The sequence below is a fragment of the Eubalaena glacialis genome, chromosome 9 (genome assembly GCF_028564815.1).
Source record: "Eubalaena glacialis isolate mEubGla1 chromosome 9, mEubGla1.1.hap2.+ XY, whole genome shotgun sequence".
Classification (NCBI taxonomy): Eukaryota; Metazoa; Chordata; class Mammalia; order Artiodactyla; family Balaenidae; genus Eubalaena; species Eubalaena glacialis.
This window is the reverse complement of record NC_083724.1, coordinates 22,510,454-22,530,496: the sequence shown is the minus strand read 5'-3', so window position 1 is coordinate 22,530,496 and position 20,043 is coordinate 22,510,454. Positions and strand designations below refer to the sequence as shown.

Here is a 20,043-nt window from a genome sequence, read left to right as displayed (position 1 = left end):
TGCCCAGTGGTAGGCAATCTGGACCCAACTCTGTGAGTTCCCATCACAGAGCTATTCGAGTTGGACAGTCCCTTGGCAGGAGATATTTAGAGAGGATTCCGGCGTGGCTTGGATTAAACACATGGTTCTAAACAATAGCTATACAATCTGAATCACCTGGGGAGCTTCTGAAAAATCACCCATGCTGGAGTCTCACACACACATCCCCACCCTCACCCGGAGATAATTCTTCTGAATGAGTAGTACTGAGTTGGGTTCTTGGCATCCACATTTCTACAAAGCTGCAAATTTGATTTGTATGCACACCCGCAGCTGAGAATCTAAATTAAATATTGGTATGAATAGCTACCATTTAGCATCATATGCATCCCGATAGGGCCCCAAGTATATATCATTACTTCTTACAGTAACCCTCCATGGTAGAGATTATTTCCCCCATTTTACAGGTAAAATGGCTCAACATGGTTAAATAAAACATCCAAAGTCACATAGGTAGTCATGTGATGGCTAGGAGCAGAATCCACATCCTTCAGATTCCTTCTCCTACACCCACTGCCTCTCAAGAGCAGCTCCATCTCTGAAAACCTACAGTATATGCCCCCTTTCTACCCCCTTCCACCTTGCTCATCCTCTCTCTCCTCGAGGTACACTCTATCTCCCTCAGACCTAGCAAAATCCTTCCCAGTGATGAATCTGCTCCATGACTAATAGAGGGATCCCTTCCTCCTCTGAACTTTCGTGGCCTATGTTCATTTGTTCATTTATTCATATATTTACTGAGCACCTAGTACATGCCAGACACTATGCTAGTCACTATAGCAGAGAACAAAATGGAAAAGATCACTGCCCTTGCAGAACTTAGGGGGAGAATAATTAGACAAAAAAATAAATCAACAAGGTAATTGCAGATTGTAGTAAATGTTATGTAGGAGGCAAGATAACATGATAGGATAGGAAAGATTTTTTAAATACAGTGGTCAGGAATGGTTTGAGCTCTCTGAGGAGGTAACATCAGTGTTGGGACCTGAAGGATAAGAATGAACCAGTCATGTCCAGGACCAGAGGAAGAACATTTCAATCAAATGAAATAGCCAATGCAAAGACCCTGAGGCGAGAAAGCTCTTGATATGCTCCAGAAAGGGAAATGCAACCTGTTGGCTGGAGCACAGTTAGCAAGAGGGAGAGTGGCATGAGATGAAGGTGCAGAGAAGAGCAGAGCCAGGTCACAGAGGGCCTTGTAAGCCTTAGGAAAGAGCCTGGGTTTTATTTAAAAGCAGTGGAATGCCATTGGAGGATTTTAAGTGAGGGAATGAAATAATCTGACTTAGATTTTTAGAAGACCATTTTGACTGTTGGGTGGATAAGGGATGGGAGAACAGGAGTAAAAGGAGAGGTTGGTTAGTGTCTAGAGCAGTAGCCCAACAGAAAGAGAGATGAGGTCTTGGATGCACTTGAGAGGTGATGGCAGAGATGGAAAGAAGAGGATAGATTAGAGATGCATCCTGGAAGCAGAACAAGGTTCTTGGTGATAGACTGGATGTGAGAGTGAGAGAAGAAGTAGAATCAAGAATACTTATCTATCCTATTCATTTGACCTTTATTTCCTCCTTGAGGATTTTGTGGGTTTGTTTTAATGACTATGTCTTCCCAAATATACGGACAGTTCCTAAAGGGAAGAATCTTTATCTTATAATCTCTTGCTTCCCCACAATGCCTACTTACAATAGTAGTTTTTACATAGTAAATAATAAATAGTTGTTCACTGGTAGCTTGCTACTACTTTATCATCGTTCAAGATGCATTATATGTTACTTCGATATGATCACAACCCCTGAGGAAGGAAACACACATCAGTAAATTGTAAGTATAAATAACAAGACAGGAACACATTACCTCTATATTTTTTATCCAAAAGAGGTAACTCATAGCTACCAGACACCAAGTAGATGAAAGCTGAGAAAAAGATCCACAAAAACTAATACGTATCAGTCTTGTACCAGTGAATTCTGGGAAAGCTGTTTAAACTGCAATAATTTTAATCATAATAGCATGCATCAAAATCCTACTAAACACAAGGTAGTCTATTAGATATACACTATCTTATTTATTTCTCACAGAAAACCCTACTGCAAGGTAGATGCGTTTTTCTCATGTAGTTTATAGATACAAAAATGGAGGTCCTAAGAGTCTGTCACATTCAAAAATTACACCACTACTAAAAGACAGAGCCACGGGATTTCCCTGGTGGCGCAGTGGTTAGGAATCCACCTGGCAATGCAGGCGACACAGGTTCGAGCCCTGGTCCAGGAAGATCTCACATGCCGCAGAGCAAATAAGCTCATCTGCCACAACTACTGAGCCTGCGGTCTAGAGCCTGCAAGCCACAACTACTGAGCCCACGTGCCACAACTACTGAAGCGCGCGCGCCTAGAGCCCATGCTCCGCAACAGACAAGCCACCGCAGTGAGAAGCCCGCGCACCGCAACGAAGAGTAGCCCCCGCTCGCCACAACTAGAGAAAGCCTGTGCGCAGCAACGAAGACCCAATGCAGCCAAAAAAAAAAAAAAAAAAAAAAGGCAGAGCCAGTATTCAAACCATGGTTTTTGTGACCCCAAAGTCCAGGTCCATTATATCTGGGCAGCTTCACGCTGAAGGGGTCCACTCTAGGCTCTGACTGGGACTGACCTTATAGTTTAGCTAAAACCTCAGAAGAAAAGGTTGCATGAAAAAGCATTTAAATCAGTCTGGAAGGGTCCTATGACAACTCCCTCTGCCCCAATCTTGTCTCCAAGAACTTTCCCAGAGAAGAGAGCTGCTGGAAATGGACTTCCCCTGCCACTGTATTTGCCCTGAAGCCTTCTTGGTACTGATGTTTAACCCTAAGATATGGGGGTCTGGCCCAGGTCTTGCCTGGAACATAAGCCCATCACAGATATTCCCACCATGCTTAAGAGAGATGGCAGCCACTGCCACTTCTACTCAAACCAAATGGTACCCAAGAAAGCAGGTGATCCCTATTAAGACATATTCAAAAATCAATCCAACAGAGACTGCAATAGGTAATAAAAATATCACTATCATAAGGAAAGAAGCCATTTAAAAACAGTTAACATCCAAAGGAAAGAAAAAAAAATAATAAGCAGCACAAATTTTGTATTGCATATGCATAGGGGTGTTCATTAAAGCACACGTTTCTCTGGCTAACTACATTATTAACAACGTTTGGATCTGCATCAGGAATACAGTCAACTAATTATGAACATGGCTGGGAATTTTTCCTTAGTATCCTATTATCTGTGATTTTATTCAAATAATCAACTTCAAAATAGGTCTGTCTCCCTGGGGGGAAATGTGTTGTGCCAGTTTCAAGGACCACATTGATACTGTAACTCTGTTTCACATCTTGAAGGTAAAAATGTTTATCCTCACTGCTAGCTTTAAAATTCTACCCAAGAAAATATTCCAGAAGGAAATCTGTTTGATGAAAGGTATAGGCAATTTATGGTGTCTAATCAACAACTGACTGTATCACCAATGACTGCTATTTATTACACATATCAGCACAATAATGTGATTGATGACAGAAATAACAGAGTAAAATAAGGCTTAATCTAAGACTGTTTTAGAGACCAAAAAATACCAAGCTGAGAAAGAAAAAATAATGACCAATAATGTCTACAAATTGAGGCAGACATTTTGCCAAATGCTGGGGGAATAAATGACCTATTCCACCTATTGATATTGACCAAAGGGAAAAAAAAAGATCTTCCCAGAAAAATAAACTACTAGATGAAAAACTCCAGTAAAAGGGCAGATACAAGTACGAAAATGGAAGAAAATCACATTAAAGCCAGTGTGCATCTTTACCCAGCAATAATAGGAAGAAGTCTCTATTGTGCCTTAGGATCAGATCAGAAGGTTTATGTAACACCTGGAATTTAGTGCAACACGGTAGGTGGTAAGGGCCACAGTCTAGGCAGATGAATACCAGAGTCTACACTACATTCATGTTCTAGATCGGAGAATTCAGCATTTATACCTATACTTTCTTCATTTGTAAAAATGTTCTCTTCCCCTCTTAACAGTAAGCTCTTTGTGGGCTGTGTCTATATTCTATATCTTTAGAATATCCCCTGTAGTCATGTGAGTTATTAGGAACATAAATTTTGGTGAAGTTTATATGTAAGAAATATGGCCTAAGGAATAAGGCTGAAAGCGTAACCTTATGACAAAGTTTCATGCACTTAATGGCATGTTCTGAGTTGGCCAAATTTAGTTAGACCCTCAATCCAGGATCACTTGGGCATTAAATTACGTACATCACTGATGTTGGCGTTGGAATCTAACATCGCAATATGTGGCTACTTGAATTTAGACAATGTTATCACAGTCATCAAAAGGAAATGGGAGGGTTATAGCATTCCCTGAAGCACATTTTCAAAAGTGTTGAAAGCTTATTAACGGTTGTAACTAAGCCCCTTAGTAACAAAAAGTGTACTTGCCCTTAAGACAGTAGAAAGAAAAAAATTACTTTTTGATGGATTTTTTTATTCTAAAGTTTCCCATGAACTTTAACCTCAACTAATAATACATTTCCTTCAGATCGTATTCATAGATCATTTGGAGGAAAAAGAAAATTTTCCATTTCACATTAAAACACTTACTGTCAACAAATAGTATCTAATAGGGAAACGGCTAGAATCTGAACACTTCAGAAACTGCAGAGGAGGTGATAGGGTAGGTAAAAGAGTGAGTGCTGGAAGAAAAGAAACAAGAGTTTATCAGCATGTCTCTTAAAAAGATCTTTCATTCATAGAGGTGAAATGGTTTTTGATGCTTTGAGCTGCATAGGAATCTTTCTTTTTTAAAAAAAATAACATTAAAACTCTTCATTTTAATGTTCTAGCTGTAAATAGAATATTTGAATCAAAAACCAATAAACAGGGCTTTCCTGGTGGCACAGTGGTTAAGAATCTGCCTGCCAATGCAGGAGACACGGGTTCGATCCCTGGTCTGGGAAGATCCCACATGCCACGGAGCAGCTAAGCCCGTGCGCCACAACTACTGAGCCTGCGCTCTAAAGCCCACGAGCCACAACTACTGAAACCCACGCGCCTAGTGCCCGTGCTCCACAACAAAGAGGAGCCACCACAATGAGAAGCCCGTGCACCGCAACGAAAAGCAGCCCCCGCTCGCCACAACTAGAGAAAGCCCGCGTGCAGCAACGAAGACCCAATGCAGCCAAAAATAAATAAATAAATAAAATAAATAAATTAAAAATGGATTTCTATTTAAAAAATAAATAAGGTAAAGCGAAAGCTAAAAAATTTTAGACCTTCCCACTTAGGGAAGTTTCAGAAAGACCTTGAATTTTCGTTAGAAACATTACCTGCCACTCCCCACTAGATTATGACTCTCTTATTATGATGGCAAACACTTATCCAGCAGCTATTCCGCATCAAGCACAATGCCAAGTGCTTTTTATCATTATGTCATTAAATCTTCATAATAGCTTTATAGGGTGACAACAATTTTCTCCCCTTCTACAGAAGGAAACTTGAGTTTACAGAAGTTTAGAGGTGGTGATGGAACCAGTAAGCAGCTCAGCCAAAACTCACACAAGACTTTCTGATTCTAAAGCTCATGTGTCATCACCCTGAGTCTTATAACCAATGTCATCATTCATTTTGCACACTCAAGTGGCTCCAACCATTTGTAAGTGACATGTTTAATGGCATTTACTTGGCAAAAGGGTCACACAAGAGATTTGTTGCATGCAGCAGGTCAAGACAGTTTTTAAAGACCAGTATGTGGTGAGGTACCAGAAAATCGATTTCAAAGGAGAAAACTCCCATCACCTGGAACACAGATGCTAAACACAAGGTGAGTGTGCTGCCAGGCCAACCTCCCTCACCCAGGTGGATATCAGGAGCCAATCACAGCACTCTTCCCTGCTAAGCACGGATGTGGTCCCAGAACCCTCAGACACTACTAAAAATTCAGAGGCAGCAGTACAGTGAACCTTGTCTGCCACTCCTCCTCTGAATGCACTCATTTGCATTCCAACTTTTGTCAAAGCCTTTTCAAACCCTCCCCAACTATGCAGAGAGGAGATTTGGCTCCACTAAGAAAATCTTAAAAGATGAAGAGTTGACTCAGCAACAAGAAATATCCTTCTGGATGGAGCTTTTCATCATTGCCTCCCACCTCCAGGGCTCACTAAGGCTACTTCTATATGGAATTTGCCTTCTGGAAAAGTGCTTTGGGTTCTCAACTTGATACATAAGCTAGTGACATAAGGTAAGCCACTTCCTTGCTCTGGTTCTTAATGGGAATAATACCCATTATTGGTTGTAAATGGAATATTTGTGAAATGGGAAATAATGCCAACCTATTAATCACCTCAGAAGGCATTTTTAAAGAGCAAATAACACAATGTTTATGGAAAACCTTGTAAACCTTCAAGTGCTGGTCACCTCTAGAGAATCAGGCTCTGCTATGAGTGGACTTAAGAAACCACGTCCCACTCTTGTTAACCAACTCAAAGAAGAAACTGCCTCTGAAATCATTCCACAAGGTTGGGCCATCCATCCTGCAAGGGCCACATGCGTGGATATGGGGAAACCGAGAGTCAGCCCCAGCGCCTTGTTTTTGGTTTATCACAGCATAGGAATGTCATGCCAGGTGAGAAGCAAGCATGAAGGTGCAGAAGACAGAGTAAGAAGGTGTGGAATCAGGACAGGACATGAAGCTTGAGGGGTGAAACAAAAGAGGAAGCCAGGGTTTCAGCAAGGCTCAGCCACAGGACAAGCTGGGACGCAGTCCGGAAGCCAATTCCACTATGCCTGCCGTCATCTGGGCCACCTTTTGGGGGTGATTCTACAGGGCTTAGATATGCCAGGCACTGTGCCAGGTGCTGAAGAGATGATACTGAAGAAAACTACATGGTCACTGAGCACCCAGATTTACAGCCCAGTAGGGCAGACTGATAAAAACCATGAACATAATGATAAATAATATACTGACGTGTTGTGTACTAAGCAAGAGAATGTCAGAGATGACATTTCAGCTGAAACTTGAAAGATGAGAAGGAGCTTCCTGTGCAGAAAGCAGGTAGCCTCCCTCAACAGATGAATGAATAAATAAAATGTGGTGTACACATACAGTAGAAAATTATTCAGCCTGAAAAAGGAATGATATTCTTCAAAAGGTACAAACTCCCACTCATAAGATAAATGAGTACTAGGGATGAAATGTACAACATGACATATGAAAATTGTTGAGAGTAAATCCTAAGAGTTCTCATCACAAGGAAAAAAATATCATTTTTTAATTTCTTTAATGTTGTATCTATATGAGATGATGAATGCTCACTAAACTCATTGTCATAATCATTTCATGATGTATGTGAGTCAAATCATTATGCTGCACACCTTAAACTTACACAGCGCTGTGTGTCAATTATATCTGAATAAAATTGAAAGGAAAAAAAAGGAATGAAGTTCTGATACATGCTATAACATGGATGAACCTTGAAAATATTATGCTCAGTCAAATAAGCCAGATATAAAAAAGACAAGTATTGTATGAGTCCACATATATGAGGTACCTACAATACAAATTCACAGAGACAGAAAGTAGAACAGAGGTTACCAGGGGCTAGAGGGAGGAGGGAATGGGGAGTTCTTGTTTAATGGGTACAGAGTTTCTGTTTTGAGATGATGAAAATGTTCTGGAAAGGGACAGCAGTGTTAATTGCACAACATTGTGAATGCACTTAATACCATGGAATTGTACACGTAAACATGGTTAAAATGGTAAACTTTATATTATGTGTATTTTACCACAATAACAATTTTTAAAACAGGTTGGCAATTATTTCAAGTAGAGGGAAAAGGCCCTGAAGCTGATAAGAGATTGACATACTGGTTGGGAGAGAATGATGGACAAACCCCTGTTGGCTTCAAAATCCATGGTTAGGAGTTTGGATTTTATTCTAAGTGCAGTGGCCATTTCACTGTTTTCAGAAAGGTTTTAAGAAGAAGAAGTAAGCGTGGAAGCGGATTCTTAAAGGGACTATTCAGTGCCAGACACACTGCTGGTGAGAATTCCCAGCCCGAAGGGAAGATAAGGCCCCAAAAAGGATGGGAAGAAAATCTGGAAGACAGATAGTCCCGGAACCCTCAACTGGTCTGCCTACACTGCAAACCATTCATCACTGGACCCTTCCATGGGAGGCAAACTACCAAAGGAAAGAACACAAATGCCACCCCTTCCATGAACCACCCAATCTCCCCACCTGAACTCTCTTAGTCTTTACCCATTCTTCTCACATCATACTTAGGAGTTCACCCTTATAGAATAGTTCGTGGTGTACCTGTCTTTACTCTGCTCCCAGACTCCAGACTTACCTAGTCACAGGATCTAACAAGTATGCCAGACTCCGGATTTGTTGCTAATGATAACACAGTTAAAGTGATTCCCTCACCTTGCTCCTGGCTTGGTTGAATTATAAAAACTCAAATTCTTTAAGCTGTCACTTACAACTGGCACCTTCTCTGAAAATCAAAAAAATAATAATAATAAGGGACTTCCCTGGTGGCGCAGTAGTTAAGAATCCTGCCAATGCAGGGGACACGGGTTCGATCCCTGGTCCGGGAAGATCCCGCAGAGCAGCTAAGCCCGTGTGCCACAACTACTGAGCCTGCGCTCTAGAGCCCGCGAGCCACAACTACTGAGCCCGTGTGCCGCAACTACCGAAGCCTGCCACCTAGAGCCCGTGCTCCGCAACAAGAGAAGCCACCGCAATGAGAAGCCCGCGCACCGCAACAAAGAGTAGCCCCCGCTCGCCGCAACTAGAGAAAGCCCGTGCACAGCAACGAGGACCCAACACAGCCAAAAATAAATAAATTTAAAAAATAAAATGTTCAGCAGAAAAATGTTTAAAAAAGTAATAATAATAGCAAAATAATAGGAAACGCAAGCTAGAGATTGTGTCTTTTCCAGAGAGTGGATGGAAATGTGTGATGGATGTTTCCACAAATTCCTACCCATTTTGGAAGATTTCATCCTCACTTCCAACATCCACTTCTGAGGCCTGCTCAGGTGGGGAACTTGTGTCACAATGCCCCTCCCCCAAGGCAGCAGCAGAGCCTCCAGGGACACGGTAATTGGGAGAAGGCAAACAACAGGAGCCGCCAGCTGTACCTTCTCTGGTGGGGAAGTCCGTTATCGGACACACACGCTGCCGTCTGGAACGCACGGCTGCTCCTTTCAAAAGTACCTGCTCCTCAGCATCCAAGTTCACAGTTTGCTCGTGTTTTTAGTGGAATTCCCAATTCCTGTGGCTTCATAACGCTGAGCTAAAAATACAGTGCCGGCTGGCACATAGCCCAGATTCTGGAGCCCCAGAGAAGAATGAGGGATAAATAAGAAGGGCTGTGCTTAGAGAGAAGCAGGCACAGCCAGGAGAAGCCGGTGGCCATGTGGTGAAACGGGGGAGGAAGAGGGGGGAGGGTGTCAGCAGGCGAAGGGAACAGTTATTACAGGAGGGAAAAAAGAAGTGAAGACCTGCTAAATGACAGTTCTTTGGGAAATGGAACAAGCACTCTCCTCTAAATTAACTTTCTACATTCTCAGTACAATAATCCGGATGACTACTGATTTTCAAAGTAATACAAATTGTCTTATATGGAGTTTCTTATATAAATCTCTAGGGGGTTCTTTGAAATGCATTATGGCACATTTTAATCTAAGTTCTGTATTTTAATTGATCCATGGAAAGATAATGTTAGAACTCAATTGTACGTTTAGAATGTCTTAACCCCCAGGATGATAATTATCAGAATGTGTTTAAGGCCTGAATTGCAAATCAGAATATCAAAAGGATTAACTTAGCCAAGTGCATCACTGAGGTTTCTTAGCTACGCAATAAATTCACTGAAAACTTTTATTTTTTATTTTTTCCAAAATGGAAACAACTTTGTTACTTTTTCTAATACATTTAAAAAAATTCCTTCAATACAGAAAGTATATGAAATATAAAAATCATCCAGGACTTCCTTGGTGGTGCAGTGGTTAAGAATCCGCCTGCCAATGCAGGGGACATGGGTTCAAGCCCTGGTCCAGGAAGATTCCCACATGCCGCAGAGCAACTGGGCCTGTGCGCCACAACTACTGACTCTGCGCTCTAGAGCCCTCGAGCTACAACTGCTGAGCCCACGTGCCACAACTACTGAAGCCTGGGTGCCTAGAGCCAGTGCCTAGAGCCGCACAGAATGAAGGCCCAACGCAGCCAAAAGTAAAAAACAAATAAATAAATTTATTAAAAAAAAAAAAAAATCATCCAGGATCCCTCCCAATGGAAACTACCATGGTTAACGTTTTGATATATAGCTTTCTAAACTTTTTCATAAACATACATGTACATATGAAACATTTTCATGTACATTTGCATGTACATTTTTCAAAGTTAAGACCATGTTATTCATACAGTTTGTAACTCAGTAGTATACTGTTAATACTTACCTATGTCAATAAAGATTCTTCCCAACATAATTTTTATTGGCTACAAAATATCCACTTTATGTACATGCTATGATTTATTTAACCAATTTCCTTATCAACAGACATTTGAAATTGTTTCCAATATTTCACTATTATAAAATAACTGTATCTACAGAAAATCAAAAACGTGAGTGCCTTACACTTCTCTCTACAAATAAATTTGAAAATAAACTTGAAATAGATGATTTTTCTTAGAATATGTAAATTACCAAAATGGATATCAACAAGAATAGGAAACTTAAACAGGACCAGTAAGTATTAATTTTTTTTTTAACTATCCCAAGGACTGCCTCTCCCTAAGTGCCACATCCAGATGGTTTTCTAGGTGAAATCTTTAAAAATCCTATTTTTAAAGTATTCCAGAGAATAGAGAAAGAAGGAAATGTTTTCACATTCTTTTCTCAAAATTTAGAATAACATTAATACCAAAACCAACAAAGATGGCATAGAAAAGGAAAATAGACCAATCTAACTTATGAATATCAATGCAAGACTTCTAAGTAAAATTTAGCAAATATAATCCCGATTAAAAGAAAAAAAACACCAAAGACCCAGAAGAATCCATTCCAGCAACTAGTATTGATCAGGAAATATAAGCCAGCATATAACTGGTTAAAACGAGAAAAAATATATATGATCACCTTAATACATGCCTAAAAGACATGATAAAATAACTCATTTCTGATTTTTTTTAAATCCCAGTAAAATGGGAATAGATGAAGGCTTCCTCAATATTATGTACATATAGTCAAAAACTGGTGAAATGATGAAGAGAGAGAAAGCCAAAAGTAGAAAAAAACCAAAAGCCAACATCATCACAAAAATGGAAGCAGTATACCAGAGTGATTAAGCACACAATCTCAGAAACTAGAATTCTAAGTTCCCATTTCAGCTCTATCACTAGTTGGATAACCTCAAACAAATTACTGAACTTCTCCATGCCTCAGTTTTCCCATCTGTAAAATGTGATAATAATAGCACACACTCACAGGGATATTGTAATTGAATGAGTCTATATATATATATATATATACACATATATATATATGCTTAGAACAGCACTTGGCTCACAGCACTCTCTCAGTGTACATAAGAATATAAGTAGATGTATGTAACATCAAAAAGCCAAGATCATGAATGAATAATGAAACACTCAAACCACTCCCATGAAAGTCAGGAATAAGAAAAGAATATTCAAAGTCAATACTACTACTAAATTTTTGTTCTGAAAACACAAGCTAAGTGGTCAGTCAAGAGAAAAACATAACTTTTATAATCAGAAAAACAAAAGATGGAATTATCATTATTTACAGATGATAAAATATTATTCCTGTAAATATCAAGAGAATCAACTGAAAACCTATTAGAAACAATAGGAATTTATTGGATTTATTTAATTCATTCAGTACTCCAAAGAGAGATTTAGAGAGAAATACGAAAACAATCTCAAGACAGTATAAGCTGGGAAGCTGGACCTTTGGAAAACTCACCTTGGCAATTTAATTTTGGGGATTCCCATGTGCCCAAGGCTGTGCAGCTTGAAACTGTATCTTCTGGGCCACTGAAGAATCCTTCTTTGCAAGCATAACGAACCTGGCTGCCAAGCCTAGAGGTATAATTTCCTATGATATAGCCATCTGGGACCTCAGGAGCGGTGCCACAGTCTATTTCTGAAAACAAATTAACGTCAAACTCATTACTATATGAATGTGAATTTTCAAAATTCATAATCTCTCTCCACCTCTACCCCATGCCCTCTCCCCTCACCTATACACACCCGAGCCATATTTTAAATAGCCTGGTTCATTTCCACATGACTTCTGGGCATGTTTCCAATGAGTGTCTCTATTCATTCTTCTGGCCTTCCACAGGTAATAGCATCTATACATGCACAAAACTGAAAGGATTTGGCAATCAACCCTCACTAATTCATACTAACTAAAGAGGAGAAGCCTAGCCCAACAAAGTAAAACATCTGAATTGCACAATACCTTAAGATATATAGGCCTTTATAACTTCCCTGGTCACTTTTGAGATGGTGGCTCTTACCAGATCAGCTCTGTTTACTATCTAACATAATGGTTAATATCTGAATATCTATTAACTACTCAAAATCCCCGAAGCATACTAATTTTAGCTTTTTTAATATAGCCCCTTCTATCTTGACTGTTATTTTATTTCATAGGTTATACATGTACAAAGGAACAGATCCAACACACATCCCCAACACAGACCCACAGACTTAGGCTCAGAGCAGGAGAAAGTCACCACCAACAGACTCTCACCTCCGGATGCTGCATTCTTTGGCAGAAACCCACCTGTGCACGACGTGGCATCTCTGGTCGGATGGAAAGGCTCAGGCCCACCCTTTGGCAAGTATCCATCCATACAGTAGCATTCAAAGCTCCCATGAGTGTTCACGCACCGTCCTCCATGCCTGCACTGGCCGGAAACCTCACACTCATCTATGTCTTGAGACCCATCCCAAATATAAGAAGGGACAGAAAAACAGAAAAAAGAAAATAAGTGGGGGGACATTGTGACAGCCACTTCTCACATTCCCAATCTACACTTATAAGTGAATGCATTTGTTTGTAATTGTATCATGAATTTTATTTTACTCCTTAAGAGTTCTTCTCCTGTATCCTTCACATCATAGGCACTAAGAGGTGCTCAATAAATATTTGTCAATGTGTTCTGAAAATTTATAAAAACGAACAAGTATCACCAACTCACTAACAACCCAACAAAATGAACCCAAAAAAGTATGCTAAAAAAACTCAATTACTATAAAATAAGGATAGCCTCAACCTCATACTAAAATATCTGAAGCAGAACTCCTAATACAAAACAATTTAGACCAGAGTGAAAAATGCTTTCCAGCTCATGAGCATAGGACAATGCAGCAAGATGTAAAGAAGATAACTCAGAAGGGTCTCGCTAATTTTTCCAAGATTAGAAGGGCTTAAAACAGCCTTCAAGAAGGACAAGACATGCTCCTTAGCCGACTTTTCCCCTTGACTGAAGATTGCCGGTGGTAGCAGGTCCAGGAGTAAAAACCACACAATAATTCAGAGGCTGAAAAAGAAATCTCTCTGCCAGTTAGCAGTCTTTTCCCCCCAGACCTGGCTTAGTGAACAAAATTTAAAACTTTAGAAACTCCATCAGAGCCACACACACACCAATTTCATTTAGAGAAAGAAAAGTACCTTAAGTAAAAGGGGACTTTTTCCAGGACATTTACAAGAACCATCGGGGGGCAGAGGACAGGGGGGCATCGTGACTGAAGAAAGCCTGGTTGTTCCCAGACTCTGGGATTTCAAAGCCCAGTCACTTTGGAAGGACTGATATAAGGTGGCCAATATTCTATTTTGCCAGTAAAGACTTCTTTTAAAAAAAAAACTAGCACTATGATTTCATTTAAAAAAAGAATATTTTAACAACCCCCCCCCAAAAGGAAGAATATAATCTCAGAATCCTTTTAAATTGTTTAGTGTGATTTTATTAAAATCCACTACATTCTTTATATTGGTTTGTTTTTTGGTTTTGGACCAAGGAACACTTCATCGCTTCCTGACTGTTGTCTGGGAACCAGTAATTCATTCAGTTGCTGGAGGAGACCCAAGTTACCAATTCTGATCAACCTACATCTTTAGGGCAGCAAACTGTGGGAACTCTGTGGGAGATCAGCTCCAGAGATAGCTGTCAACAATTCCTCTCCTTGCTTTCTTGCATGCTTCTCCTCCCATCAAGAATGCAATCCATTTCCCCTCCCCTTGAGCTGGTCTTGAGACTTGCTTTGGCCAATAGAACTCGGCAGAAGTAACACAGTGCCTGCTCTGGACCCAGCCTGAGAAGATGGCTGGTAGCTTCCTTTTTCCCCTCATTATTTATTTATTTATTTATTTACTTTTAAGATTTTTTTTTTATGTGGACCACTTTTAAAGTATTTATTGAATTTGTTGCAATATCGCTTCTGTTTTATGTTTTGGTATTTTGGCCGTGAGGCATGTGGGATCTTAGCTTCCTGACCAGGGATTGAACCTGCACCCCCTGCATTGGAAGGCAAAGTCTTAACCACTGGACCATCAGGGAAGTCCCCCTCTTTCCCTCTTTTAGAATCCAGTGTCCATGCTGAAGAAAATCCGTGCTTGGGAGAGAGGCCACTCAGAGAGGCCCTAAAGATGAGATGACATGTGAAGACAGAGGCCACATGGAGGAGAACTAAAGTGGCCTGGTGAACAGCCAGCATCAAGGCCTGAGCCATGTGTGAGAGAGGCCTTCTTTTTTTGGCTGTACCGGGCGGCATGCTGGATCTTAGTTCCCCGACCAGGGATCGAACCCTCGCCCCCTGCAGGGGAAGCGCAGAGTCTTAACCACTGGGCTGCCAGGGAAGACCTTAGAGAGGCCTTCTTTCATCTGCCAGCGCAGCCCAGCCTCGCCCAGCCACCAGCTGACTATGTCTACACATTACAAAACCACCTAGCCATGGAATTGTGACAAATTATAAATTGTTGTTTTAAACCGCTAAATTTGGGGTAGTGGTGGGGTGGGAGGAGTGGGGTTATGCAGTAAGAAATAACCAAGACACTCTTGACATACGAAGAGACTGTGAAGCCCAAACAAGGTTAAGAGGATACTGTATTAATGAAAAAGAGGGGAGGTTCTGAGAAAACAATGAAGTCTTGGAAATTAAAAACAAAATATGAATGCCAAAAATAAAAACTCAATGGAGGCATTGAATAATAGGTTGGTCACTGCTAGAAAATAAATTCACAAATTTCAACCTGAGGAATTCTCCAAAAAACATAGAAATATTAATTATATAAGATAGAAACTATGGGACAAAAAAATATGAGGACAGACCTAAAATATTCAATATCTATTTAAAAGGAATTACAGAAGAGAATGGAGTAAATGTATAAGAATTAATATCAAGAGAAAAATCTCTCGGCTTATGTATTCAAATCCAAATAGCCTTTTAAGGTGACAGGCATGAATGTTGAAAAATGAGTCATTCTGAATTTCATGGAATAAGGAAAAATCTATAAACCTCCTGAGAGAAAGGAACGGTAATTTATGAGGAAAAGAGAACCAATCTGACCCAGGACTTCTTGTCTGAAACACTAAATGCTAGATAGCACTGGAGTAATATTTACAGAGACCTAAGGAAAAGAGAGCAAAACATCGTGCTGTATCTAAGCAAAGGAATGACATTTTAGAACATGAGTGATCTCAAGAACTACACTACTGACATTTCCTTTCTGAAAAAGATTTTGAGAAAATACTCGAGCCAGTGAAAAACATCAGAATAAATAATGTCAAGAAAGGGGAAGACATCATAAAACACAACAAAGAGTGGTAAGAAATGAAACCAGTAAAACAAACAATTGTTGATAACAGAATCATGGAGGTTTGGGTAATTGTTAAGAAAGGATTCTTAAAAGTAATATAAAATAAAATCAATCTCAAGCTAGTACAAACTTTAGAAATGATTTCAACACTGCAGGATCTAACATGTGTTCCTAGATTAGATCCATCATTTTAGCTTATCAAGATTTTTTTATTCCACTGAGGAATTTGTAAAATGCGTTTATGTATATACCTTTAACACAGAAGCCATGTCCCCCTGCCTCAGACTGCTCAAAGATAGTGAGTGGGAAAAATGAATTTTTCAGTAGACTGCTAAAAATAAGGGGTTCAAGTATTATAAGGCAAAGATGCAGTGGTATGGAAAAGACTTGGAGTTTCTAGATACTGATTAGCTCTGTATGAGTCACTATAGGTATTAATCAGTTTGCTTTGTGTACAATCATTCAACAGCCTAATAACAATAATTGTTATAATGATTGTTAATAACAATAACTCCTGCATGTCATCTTGCACATGCCAAGCACTGTTCTAAACACTTCATTATTTATTACTGATTATTTTCCATCTTATTTAATCCTCACAATAACTCTGGGAGGTTGATGCTATCATTATCCCCATTTTACAGATGAAGTAACTGAAGCATAGAATGGTTAACTGGACTGAAGTCACACAGGCTAAGCAGTGCAAAAGCCAGGATCAGAAGCCAGACATCTGGCTTCTCAGACCTTATTCTTAACCACTATGCCACACTCTTTCTCCCTTTACAGTCTAATTGTACCATCATCCAATCAACAATTCTCTGTCTTGTCCACAGAGATTGTCAAAGATATCAATTGCCTTAAGGATGTCTAGATGTATCTACCCTGTATCACTGAGATGAGTACGACACGATTTTGACTTTTAATCCCCTGCTACCTCCTAATGCTCACAAACCAGCCCTTTTCTAAACTTCTAGAGGGACTTCCCTGGTGGTCCAGTGGTGAAGAATCCACCTTCCAATGCAGAGAATGCAGGTTCGATCCCTGGTCGGGGAACTAGGATCCCACATGCCGCGGGGCAACTAAGTCCATACGCCACAACTACTGAGCTCACATGCCTCAACGAGAGAGACTGTGTGCCGCAAACTACAGAGCCCACGCGCTATGGAACCTGCGGGCCACAACTAGAGAAGAGAAAACCTGCACACCACAACTAGAGAGAAGCCTGCGCACTGCAACGAAAGATCCCAAATGCCTCAACAAAGATCCTGCCTGCCGCAACTAAGACATGACACAGCCAAAAATAAATTAAATAAATAAATAAATTTTAAAAATAAATAAATAAACTTCTAGAATCTTGGCTGGATAAACACATTAAATTTATCAGAACAGCTTCTCCACGTAGTGGTAGATTCCATGGGGTGTCCAAGGTTACAACATGTTTGCTTGTGAGGAAAAAACGTTCTTAGCAACCTTATTAACATACTTAACTAATCAAGGGAGAAAATTCCCTATGGCCCATTCTATATATAGGATTATTTAATTTTACCCACAGCCAGAACAACTCCTTGGTAGAAAGTAGCAAAAACGAGCAGGACACTCTGACCTCGTGCCAGGGCCCTGGTGTTCTATATTTAAAGTCTTTTCATGGATTTGAACGTCAAACAGACCCAGGTTTGAGAACTGATTCTGCTACTTACTAGTTGTACTAATACCTGTTCCTTGACCTTTCCAAATCACTTCTGTAAAATGAAGTTAATTATAGTAGGTCTTTTTGCAGAGATTAAATAAAACATGTGGAAAGCACTTAGCACAGTGCCTGGCTGACCTTTGGTCCTCAGTACGTGTTAGCTAATAAGTGAATGGACCTCGCCTCTCTACTGACTCAGTTCTCCCTGGAGCACAAGCCACTCCTTCATAACCCTGACCCTGACCATGAGCAATGAGCGTGCACATGCATACACTCACTGTCACGGGATTCTTGGCTGGAATCAGGGGAGTGGCCACATGGCTTGTTGCACTAGATCTAAATGCTCTAAGACAGAGGCCACTTTCCCTCCTCAAATGCCAAGTTCAGCTCAGAAACCTACATCTTAAGAAGCCACATTAGAGGAACACAAACACCCATTTAAAATCAGAATTGTTAAATTCATATCATTTATTGATATTATCCAGTGTTGGCAAGGATGTGAAGAAATGAAGACCTTCATGAAATGATTAGTGAGAGAGAATATTGGTATGAACTTTCTGGAATACAGTCTGGCACTATGTATCAAAATGTAAAATGTGTAGGTATCCCTTTGACATAGAAATTATTTTCTGGAATTTATAACAAGGAGATAATTACTTGTAAGAATGTAAGTACAAAAATGCTCATTAGAGCATTTCTTATAATGGCAAAAAACAGAAAAACAATCACAATAGGGGAAAAAATAATGAGTTAAGTAACATGGTACAGTCATGTAATAAATTCCATTCAGGGACTTCCCTGGTGGCTCAGTGCTTAAGAATCCGCCTGCCAATGCAGGGGACACGGGTTCAATCCCTGGTCCAGGAAGATCCCACATGCCACGGAGCAACTAAGCCCGTGCGCCACAACTACTGAGCCTGTGCTCTAGAGCCCGCGAGCCACAACTACTGAGCCCACATGCTGCAGCTACTGAAACCAACGCGCCCAGAGCCCGTGCTCTGCAACAACAGAAGCCACCTCAATGAGAAGCCCGCGCACTGAAACAAAGAGTAGCCCCCGCTCGCCACAACTAGAGAAAGCCCGCGCACAGCAGTGAAGACACAACACAGCCACAAAAAAAAAAAAAAAAAAAGAGTTGTTGACTCTGGGTTAATATTAGGTAACTTTTTTTTCTTTCTCCTTTATATGTGTCCATAATTGCTTGACTTTTCTACATAAGTATTTTTTTTAAATAAATGGACAAAATAAAGCTATATTCCTTCTCTGGGGGAAAATATTGACTTATTCTTCTGTCTCCTTCTGGCAAGAACAATTTTGGATCATTATAATCAGAAGTAAATGATGGAAAGTGGGGAGGAGGGATAAATTAGGAGTTTGGGATTATCATATATACACTACTGCATATAAAATAGATAACCAGCAAGGATTTACTGTACAGCACAGGGAACTATACTCAATATTTTGTAATAACCTATAAGGGAAAAGAATATATATATATATAAAGTTATATATATATATACACACATATATATATAACTGAATCACTTTGCTGTACACCTGAAACTAACACAACATTGTAAATCAACTATACTTCAATTTAAAAAAAAAGAAGTAAATGACCCATTCACCCAGACTCTATTCCAGAGCTTCATCCTAGGGTAACAGCTCCATCCTTTTTTGACACATAACTTTTGCAAAAGCAGTAGCTGAATAAGTGGAAAACCATTTTCAAACCATATTCATGGGGACTTCCCTGGTGGTCCAGTGGGTAAGACACCGGGCTCCCAATGCAGGGGTCCCAGGTTCGATCCCTGGTCGGTAGATCCCACATGCCGCAGCTAAAGATCCCACGTGCCATGTAACTAAGACCTGGTGCAGCCAAAATAAATAAATAAATATTTTTTTTTAAAAAACCATATTCATGCTCAGGGATGCGTTGGCCATGAGCAAAGAGCCTGAACTTAAAGGGTTAAGCATTTCCTTCACAATCTTGCTAATATTGATAGTTTGCTTAGGAAAGCCTATTTTACAGATAGTTCAGAAATAAACTTAAGCCCAGCTCCTGTCCCTATTACTCCTCCCAAAACTTTAAATTAATAGAGTAAAAAAGAACCCTGTGTATATATTTTACTATACTCAACAGGGCCTTTGGAAAGAACCTGGGTTATCTATATCCTGCGGCTTGAGCAAGTAAGAGGCAAGAGTAAAGGGTGGGAGATGTTAACCTGTAGGGGGAGCTCAGGCGTGGCCCCATCACTCCCCAAGAGTGACAATGGTGCCTTAGTCAAGGCCTCTGGCATTTGGGGGGATGGAGCTTTGTTTTAACCATCTTTTGATTGAGAATCTGGCCTCTCCTTCCAAGGCACTGGGGCAGTAGCAGGGGCCTGAGGCCGTCACCCACCACAGTTGGATACCTAAGCAGGAGGCAGGGGATGC

General features: G+C 40.2%; 1 protein-coding gene across 2 annotated transcripts in view; it reads right to left on the bottom strand.

Annotated features, from left to right (window-relative positions):
• Positions 1-20,043, bottom strand: part of SUSD1 (sushi domain containing 1) — a 124,065-nt gene that overhangs the window by 85,629 nt on the left and 18,393 nt on the right. For both annotated transcript variants that reach the window (XM_061201030.1, XM_061201031.1), the window contains 2 exons: positions 12,885-13,037; positions 12,057-12,236 (listed from right to left, as the gene is read on the bottom strand). In XM_061201030.1, coding sequence (XP_061057013.1) covers positions 12,057-12,236; positions 12,885-13,037 — 333 coding nt within the window. The remainder of the gene's footprint in view (positions 1-12,056; positions 12,237-12,884; positions 13,038-20,043) is intronic.